The 9,496-nt window shown below is 40.8% G+C and overlaps 1 protein-coding gene and 1 pseudogene across 1 annotated transcript in view; both read left to right on the forward strand.

Moving 5' to 3' along the window:
• Positions 1–9,496, forward strand: part of Slc9a9 (solute carrier family 9 member A9) — a 711,270-nt gene that overhangs the window by 10,366 nt on the left and 691,408 nt on the right. Inside the window, exon 2 of the mRNA XM_012514271.2 lies at positions 3,040–3,101. Coding sequence (XP_012369725.1) covers positions 3,040–3,101 — 62 coding nt within the window. The remainder of the gene's footprint in view (positions 1–3,039; positions 3,102–9,496) is intronic.
• LOC101572503 lies at positions 7,228–7,486 on the forward strand (annotated as a pseudogene).

Below are 9,496 nucleotides of genomic sequence, written 5' to 3' on the forward strand. Positions count from 1 at the left end.
TATATATATATATTAACAACCATCCAAACTCACACCCTTTCTGTGCTACATGGAGACCCTTCATCTGAACTGCCCTTGGCCACCACCCCAAACTGTCTGGTGTTCCTGGTTCATGCTAAGCTTTTTGATTTCCGTATAATTCTCCCTAAAAGGTTGTATCTTCTTCTCTGTCCAATGCACTCTTACCCATCCATAATGACCTCCTTTCTAAAGCTTTCTCCAACATTAGGAGGGTGGGATGAGTTGATTTTTCCTTGGAAATATGTACAACCATTTTCTTAAAAAGAGTTTTAGTATATACTAAGATGCATTCAGCTGCAAGTAACAACAATTTTAACTGAAACAAATGTAAGCAAAAAAGAACATTTATTATCTCCATAACTGAAGTCCAAAAATGCATAATCTTCATGGCGGGTTGTGTTTGCAGCCAACTGTATCAGGAAGATTCGGTCCTTCCCTTGGCTCTGCACTGCTTTTCTCAGGGCTGATTTCCCTGTCCGGCTGGTGGTCCCCAGAGTTCAACCAGGTCCAGCAACATTCAGAGAAAGAGGAAAGAATCTCTTCTAGGTCCTTATCTTAGAGTGTCAGTACTTTGTTTTCAACATTAAATTCTTCTGGTACCTTGCTCAGCCTCATAAGAAGCTCTTCCACTGAACTATATTCACAGTTCTTATCAAGAATTTTGTATGAAGCCCCTACTAGATTCCTTTCACTTCTTGTTGACTGAAACAGGGTCAGAGAACCCATTCTGGAGCCCATTGCCACAAAAGGGAGTTGGAACATTCTTTGAGCTGACAGGTTAATTTAACCAGCTCGCATGGGAGGGGTAGATAGAAAAGCAAGACCGAGCTTTAGGCTAAGAGGAGGATGGAGGTCAGTTGACAATCAGTAGCATCTGATACACTTACCAGGTAGAAATAGAAATACATGTATTATTACAATTTAAGGATTTATCTTCTTGTTTTAGTGAAGGGGCAATTCTCTCTCTCTCTCTCTCTCTCTCTCTCTCTCTCTCTCTCTCTCTCTCTCTCTGGCAGAACCGGGGATTGAACTCAGGCCCTTGTGCTTGCCAGGGAAGCACTTATTCCCCTAAACCATCTCCCGAGATTAATGATCTCTTAATTAAGATCATTTTTTTTCTCAGACTCCATACACTGACAGAGAAAGAATTACAAAATTCAGTTTTTCCACAATCTTCATGTACTGATTTGTTTTGGGCTCTGGAATTCTTCTGGTACCACATAGTACTGTAATGTGTACCTTTGCAATGGTCTGGTTAGGTTCATGTGGATAGTTGAGTTTGTTGCCTTATACTGCTCCAGGGAAGCAACACACCTGCAGAAAAAGAATTATAAAGGATTAAGCTGCTGTTTTGTCCTATAGTGGGGCTCTGTGTGAGAGACTGTGAACACCCAGGACCAAACAAAGCCAAAGAGATTTTGTCTTTTTTGTATCTAAAAGAGCATTCTGGAATACTGTTTAATGAATATTTTACTGTGTTTTAAGTCTACATTCATATTCCCCTAAAAAAGTCCCTGTGGAAATGTTTCAGCATCCTACAAGAATGATAATCAAGGGCCTGCCAAGTAGCTCAGTGGATTAAAGCACCTGCAAGCAGGTGCAGGGACTGGGGTTCAATCCCCAGGCCTTCCATGCCGTCCCTGTCCCCAAGGTGTGCTGAGATGGCGATTGAGACTGGGTGTGGGGGTGCACGCCTGCAATCCCAGCTCTTGGGAAGCTATAAACAGGAGAATCACTGTGAGTCTGATCTAGTAGTGAGACCCTTCCTTAAAATACAAAAAAGAAAGAAAGAAAGAAAGAAAGAAAGAAAGAAAGAAAGAAAGAAAGAAGAAAAAAAAAGAATGATAATAAGATGCAACAGAAGAACGAAGAATGATGGTATATTCCTGTAATCCCAGCATTGGAAGGGTGAGGAGGGAGCCTCCAGTTTGAAGCCATCCTGGGTTATATGGCGAACCCCTGTCACAAACAACCAACAGTCAAACACAAGTTGGTTATGAAGTTCAAGCTTCTTTTTATAATAAGATAGTTGTACTCTATTCTTAGTGCAAAGCAGGATTGCAAGTTTGGACAACAGGCAAGGAGCCAGTAAGTTCAGATACTCTAATATTGTTATGATTTCTATCTCAACGTCCCTGCAAAGCCCCTTCATCTCATAGGTGAAGCTCAGGAGGCAATTGGATCAGTCCACTGATGAGTTTAAAGTTAAATGTGATGCTGGGGGGTGTGGCCTAGGGAGGAGGCATCTCTCTGTGTTCCTTGATCTCTCTGGTTCCTGTCTGCTCTGCCGTGAGCTGTTTCTCCTCTGCCACACCCCTCTGCTGTACCCCCCTGCCTTGGACCCAGCTGACTGTAGACTGAAACTTCTGTACACTGTAAGCCAAAATAAACCTTTCTTCCTTTAATTTGTGGGTGTCTGCTACTGTGTTCCAGCAACGAGAGAAGTAACTAAGACAAATATTTTAGAGAGAAGACTCACTTATGTTCTTTTCTTTTATAACTGACAAACTCCAGAGCAATACCTAGAAGCGGAACGAATACATACAGTAAGGGAGAAAGTGGAATTTTCTTTTGTCTTCAACATGGCTAAAGAAATGAGAACTAGTCCAAAAATACAAGATTCAAATTTATAAACGTTCCTGGATATGAGTACCTCAGAGGCAGCTTCTTGCTTCCCTCTTCTTCCTGCCCTGACAGATATCACAGTGGCAAGTGTATGTCAGGCATCTGTTAAATTGTAGTTATGCTGAGAGCTCTGCCAGCGCTCTGCGAGGACAAGAACACCACAGCATTTGTTCCTTTTTAAAAAAAATTTATTTATTTGTGTGTGTGTGTGTGTGTGTGTGTGTGTGTGTGTGGCCAGCTCAGCCCACCAGGGGGCGGGGCTGGCTGGCATGTGGTGCTGGGGGATTGAACCGCAGTCCCTGTGCTTTGCTAAGCTTTAGACCACTGAGCCATCTCACCAGCCCCAGCATTTGTTCCTTACATGCGACACTTAAACATGTTGTTACCTGAAAGCCTACATGGAGTACCCTTTCTTCCTGACTCCAAGGGAGTTTGTGGACTTGGAAAAAGTGCAGGTATAATTCAATCTGAAGTGCTTTTTCTATATGAAAATGAATGAAGAATAGTACACAGTTGTTGTACTGCACAGTCTCATTGTATAATCAAGGAAACCTAGCGTTTGTGGAGCAACATAAACAATATAAGGTTTTATAACTGGCACCTTGAGTGTGTGGTTCAAACTCTAACTACTAGAAGACCTGAAAGCTGAAGGAGCTCAGTGAGCCCAGATTCTATCAGGGCATGGGTTCCCCAGGTGGGACTTCAGAAGGGCTTGTTAATGCTTTAGGGGTGAAGTTCTTTGTTCAGTCTCCACAAAGGGCTTCTATGCTGTTGGAAAGTGGAGGTCAGTGTTCTGCAGAGAGCAGGTTCACCTTGGTGCCACCCTAAGCATCCTGACGCTGAGAACTGAAGAAGCAAAAGATACAGGTTCAATAGAGATTCTGCCTGGAGAAGACAAAGCCAGTAAAGGGCAAGGGGCACATCCTGTGTGTGTGTGGACATGACATGGAGTCAGTGCAGTGCAGACACGTGCTGAAAGGCTGTTACGCTGTGGAAGCAGCTGTGGTCTTCGCTCTCCTGGCAAGCATGGCTCGGCTCTGTTTCCGTGGTTTAGCAGTGAGTGGTGATAAGCCACAACAGCCAGTCTTTTCTTTGTTTCATTGCAAAAAATGACTTATGCTTTCTTTATCTTGTAAACTCAAATGGATATTTTTAAAAATCCCTCTCATTAGATTCCCCCACAATCTTCTTTTGTATATCATCTGTAATTGTATAGCCTTGTGCATTACTTCAGCACTCCATGTTTGTGTCAGCAAAGGGCCAACGCACTGCCTTTGGCTATAGAAAGCATTAGGAAGCTCCGTGGACAAAGGTCTGGCCTCCGACAAGGAAGGATTTTCCAGTCTCGGCTCCCATGGTGGGGTGCACAAATGGGCACACCTGGGTGTTTCAACCAGTGCACTCAGAAGCAGAGGTCTTCCCAATGACCTTCGCAATCTGCTGGGGTAGCACTTGCTCTCATTGCTTGGGCTGTGGAGGAAGAGAAGTGCTGGCACCTTTTGGCTCCTGTGTTAAGGTGGCTCTTCTAAGCAGTGGGTGCTGAAAAAGATTAATCATTAAAAATACGTATTGGGGTGAAATTCTTTGGGAGGTAGTGGGGAGGAGCCCTGAGGATGTTGGAACAGCTTGGTCCCTGGTACAAGCCTAACACTTAGGGATAGCGAGAAGAAAGAAAGGATGAGCAGGAATTCTTCAGGCGATAGTGAAGTTCTAAGACAGGTTTGTCAGGGGTTCTGGAGTGACCTTGAAACACGGCCGTGCTTCAAAGGTGGCTCCATCTACTATGTTAGTAACCCTGCTGTGCTTAGTCATTGCCTGGAAACTGGGTTAGGGATCCTCAGAAGGAGGAGCACAGGCACTGAGACCACTGGTCCCTGCTCACTGAGGTGACCGTTAGTGCTAATACATCTGGTCACTTCTAGTTGCAAGCAGCCTCATCCACCTATTTCTATATGCTTCCTCTTGAAGATTGGGACTGGAGAGGGCCACACAGAACTATTTAAGATTTGAGGCTTTGGGAACTTAATGACACCAAGTACTAGGCATTTAAGTTACGACAAAGACTTGATTTTCCCAGTTGGAAAATGGCAGTGGGTACTTCGTGTTCCCTTTTTGGTTATTTCTCTGAAAGCATTTTGCAAAAATAAATGACTCACCAACTGGAAAATTTATTATTTATTTATTTATTTATAGTATTTTGAGGTGGAGTCTCACTCATCTTACAGGCTGACCTTGAATTCACTATGTGGCAAAAGGTGGTTTTGAATTTGTGCTTTCTGTTACCTCAGCCTCTTGAGTCCTGGGATTACAAGCAAGTGCCACCAGGCTTAGCTTACTAACTGGAAGTTTTAAATTATATGAATGTGGATTTTTTTCCATTCAGACCCCATGTAGACCCTACCTTGGGCTTCTTCTTCTTGGCTAAGAAAGAGTGACAACAATATCATTCCTAGTGCCCCTAAATGATTTTCAGAACATGAATGGTAAAAAGTGGTATTTTTACACAAGTACACCAAACCACTTGGAATATGGATGATGTATCTTCCTGCTCTTTCCTAGCTAGTTTTGTTCAGTAGGATTCCTGGAGGTTCCTGTTGTTTGCTGGTGGGTCACATACTCAGTGAAAGTTACATGTCTATCACTTTTTGTTTTTCTTGCTCACAAATTTAGCATACAATATGTCTAACTATTATGGAAGAACAGGCCAAACACTGAAATGAGTGAATAAGATAAAATATTCTCTCTTTCTTTCCTTCCTTTTTTTTTTTTTTTGTTTGTTTGTTTGTTTGTTTGTTTCTGGTAGCAGGGGTTGAACTCAGGACCCTGTACTTGCCAAGCAAGCACTCATGCAAGATAAAGTATTCTTGAAGGAAATCTGTTTCCATTCTTACCTGTCATTCTAATTAGCTCTCCACATTGTTGCCAAAATGATAATTCTTGCATGAAAATCTGATTGTTTTACTGTCTCGCCTAAAATCTTTCAATAGTTCTACATTATCATGCGGTTGAAAGTTAGAACAACAGGACAGAGCAGTCTATTTATGACCTGGCCTTAACTCCCCACCCATAGCCTACACAATCTAGCATTCTCTTTTCTCTCTCCGTTTATTTTCTTCTTTTTTTATAAATTTATTTATTTATTTATTTGTGTGTGTGTGTGTGTGTGTGTGCAGCTCTCCCCACCCGCTGGGGGATTGAACCGCGGTCCCTGTGCTTTGCTAAGCTTGTTCTAAGTAGGTGCTTTAGACCACTGAGCCATCTCACCAGCCCTCCGTTTATTTTCTTCTTATGCTACAAGTGTATACAAGGTTCTTAAATCTCTCTGTGTATACACTGCATTAATTAGGTTACTATTAATGGTTACAAACACAAAAACATCAACATGTCAATGTCAATGACTACATTACAAGTTATTTTTTCATACTAAGTAGCCCTGGTTCATAGCTTCCCTCTACCTATTATCTCAGCAACTTAAGTTCTTTAAACTTAGAGACTGTCTCCTTTAGAGGCTTTGATTTGTTTCCATCCAGTTAATACAAAATAGACGAGAGAAAAGAGGAGTAGCAGTATCTTTGCCTACTTCAGTGCTGCAGCCCAGAGGGGTCACATGTCACTTGTGCTTGTGTTCTGCTATTGAGAACTCACCAAACGCAAGACAAGCAGAGAACAAAGATCAGGCTTAGCGGTTACTTCCAAACAATGGTTCTACACATGGAGAGAGTTAGAGCCTGGTGCACTCACAGCTGTTTCTTATTAGGCATTGCCGCTCACATGTGCAGCCAGCATTCCAGTTTCTTCTCTGATTCAGCTCGTGGAGGCAGATGTTATATGAACTTGAAGAGTCACCTGAAACTTTGCGTAACTCAAAGGGCTTCAGAATGGCTTCGCTCCATAACGGTGTTTCCTAGCTGTCAGAGCATGTGTTAGGCAGTGTTATTATGGATGCACTTGAGCTCACTTGCATAACCGTGAGGTCCTGTAGAACCAGGACTGTGTATTCATTTTAAATCCATAAATTTCTGGCAAAAGGCATGATGAACCCAATAAATGTTTTATTAAATAATGGAATCTTATTAGATCATTGGATTCATAAGAAAGTAGAACATTTAAAATTGAATGTCTTAAAGAATGAAGTGTGGGCTATTTATTCAAAAACACATACTTCATGGGGGTGGCGGGGAACAAAAAACCCCACATACTTCAATCCTACTTTAAATAAAGAGCTGTTGAAGCCTCTAGAATATCTTTCTTTGTGGGCTGGGGATATAGCTCAGTGGCATAAGCGCCTGGCAAGTGTAAGGTCCTGAGTTCAATCCCTGGTACTGCAAAAAAATAAATAAAGTATCTTTTTTGTTGGTAAATAACTGTTCAAAGGATGCCCAATTACCAGATCACTATGAACAATGTAACAGATTTGTAAATTTAGAAATCAAAGAGTATCACATAGATTCAACTCATCACAAAAAGGAATGTTGTGTCATTAGAATGCATTTGGCTGTAAGTAAGCAGAAAGTTGGCTCAAATTGTTCATGAAAACTTAGGCAAGGGGCGCACTGGGACTGGCCCATCCAGCAGGCCACCATGTTGAAGGTGTCCTTCAAGATCACGCTGACATCGGACCCGCAGCTGCCATACAAAGTACTGAGTGTTCCTGAAAGTACACCTTTCACACCAGTCTTAAAGTTTGACACAGAAGAATTTAAAGTTCCTGCAGCAACAAGTGCAATTATTACCAATGATGGAATAGGAATAAATCCTGCACAGACTGCTGGAAGTGTTTTTCTGAAGCATGGTTCAGAACTGCGAATTATCCCTAGAGATCGTGTTGGAAGTTGCTAATATCTACTGGGAACATATGATTACCTTAAAGGATAAAAATTGCTATTTTAGTGAAAACAGGCTTTTATCACACAATGAAGACACCCAAGAGTCAAGGAAACAATGAGTGGTGGCTCTTGTCCCTTCTTGTTTTTGCATTCTTCATGCCAAGAGGAAGAGCCTATGCATGAACAGAGCCACTGCCACGGAAAGTCATGCTATGGTGACTGCCGCTTCACCAGTAGGGAGTTCATTGATGGCACGTGGATCATGCAACTATTTTTTTACCTGAAAAATAGTTCTGATGATTTTGTGTGAGTACATTTGGAAAATTAAAATTTCCTAAATGTTATGTAATTGTCTCTGAGTTAAAAATGTACAAAGATTGATTATGGATCATAGATGGCAGTTTGCTTGATAGAATGTTATACACTCATATATAGGTTCTTAAATACACATTTTGTGATAAGTATAATAGACCTACCAATGAATATTTAACTGTTTGTCATGTGCAGCTTAAGTTTTCAAGCTTAATGAGTTATAAGTTTTAATTAAATATCAAAGAACCAGAAATTTAATTTCTTGGTCTGACCTTTATGTGTGTATGTTGATGTCACACACCAAGATCGTTAGCAGTGTTAATTGCCATGGTTGGAGCTGACAGCACACTAGAGGCATCTTTTCCTAAGCTATGCATTTCTTTAGGGTTATATGTCTCTGCATCACTTTCTTAATTCAATATTTTTTATGACAGTCCTCAATGACTCTTTGAAAATATTATTTCTGAGTATCATTCTGAAAGAATATTGTTACAGGGAATATCTGAAGTTCACCACGAAGTATGAAGAAGTAGTGATCCGAAATCCTGATGAGTTTTATTTATTGAAGACCTGACTTTTGAGGAAGTGCTAACATTAATCACCCAAGTACATAACAAGCAAAGATGGGGGATGACGAGGCTGTGGCAAAGAGGAATGAGTGGCAGGGATTACAGTAATGGCAATGGGAAACTATACAGAGTGTCACAGAAGGCCAGTGGATCAGACAGAACTGTGGAGAATGTTAGATAAATTGAGATGGAAAGCAAAGTACTTGATAAAGTCTTAGAAAGCAAAGGATATATCCTGTCCACCTACACACCAGAAAGTGCCCGTTATGAGTATTCAAAAAGTCTGTCCATAACAAAGTATTTTATTTCTGTTTACAGGGAAAGTCAGTGTCGGGAACAATTGAAAGCTGCGCTGATAGGTCAAGGTGCTTCAGAAGCGCTGCCTGACCTGCTGTGCTATAAAAGGGTCAGTCTAGAGCTGGGGTCTTGTCTGTCTGGTTGTTCTTAGAGCTGGAAGTATATATGGTCAGTAAATGGCTCACAGTTTATTCATGAGTGAAGCTTCTCTAAGACCAATAGTTTTCTTAGCACATTTCAGTGTCCCTGTTACAGACCCAGGTTCACTTAGAGCAAAAGTACAGGACCAACTGCATCTCAAGGGTAACATCGGTACTTGAAATTAACAGGTATTTTTCACAAGCGTGAAAAAAATGGCAAGATTTTCAGTTATCAAAAGGAAGTTTTGCTAAAGAATAAATGTACTATGTTTGGAATTTTTGATAAAATCTGATACACAAAGGCTGCTATTAGGCCTCAGTTGACCAGCTAGTTTCAAATTCCCAGTTTGAATTTTTTGGCTTAACGTTTTTTTTCTGTTCATTTAGCACAAAAATCTACCTGCTGTTTTCATGGATAAGTTTATGTTGTCTTGTGCCATAAAATGATTTAATACTTTGGTTCTTTTGAAAATTAGGCTGGAGTTCTTTTTTAAATTTTTAAATTTTTTTTTGCAGTACTAGGGATTGAACTCAGGACCCTGCGCTTGTTAGGCAAGTGTTTATTCTACTGAGCTATCTCCCTGGCCCTGGAGTTCGTCAACAACTAGATTTTTTTTTTAATTTTTGTTAAACAACTAGATTATATTGTTAAATGTGGTCTATAAATTCTCTATGCAAAATGCTTTGAAATACTTGAAATGTATTA

The sequence above is a fragment of the Octodon degus genome, unplaced genomic scaffold (assembly GCF_000260255.1).
Source record: "Octodon degus isolate 3935 unplaced genomic scaffold, OctDeg1.0 scaffold00028, whole genome shotgun sequence".
NCBI lineage: Eukaryota > Metazoa > Chordata > Mammalia > Rodentia > Octodontidae > Octodon > Octodon degus.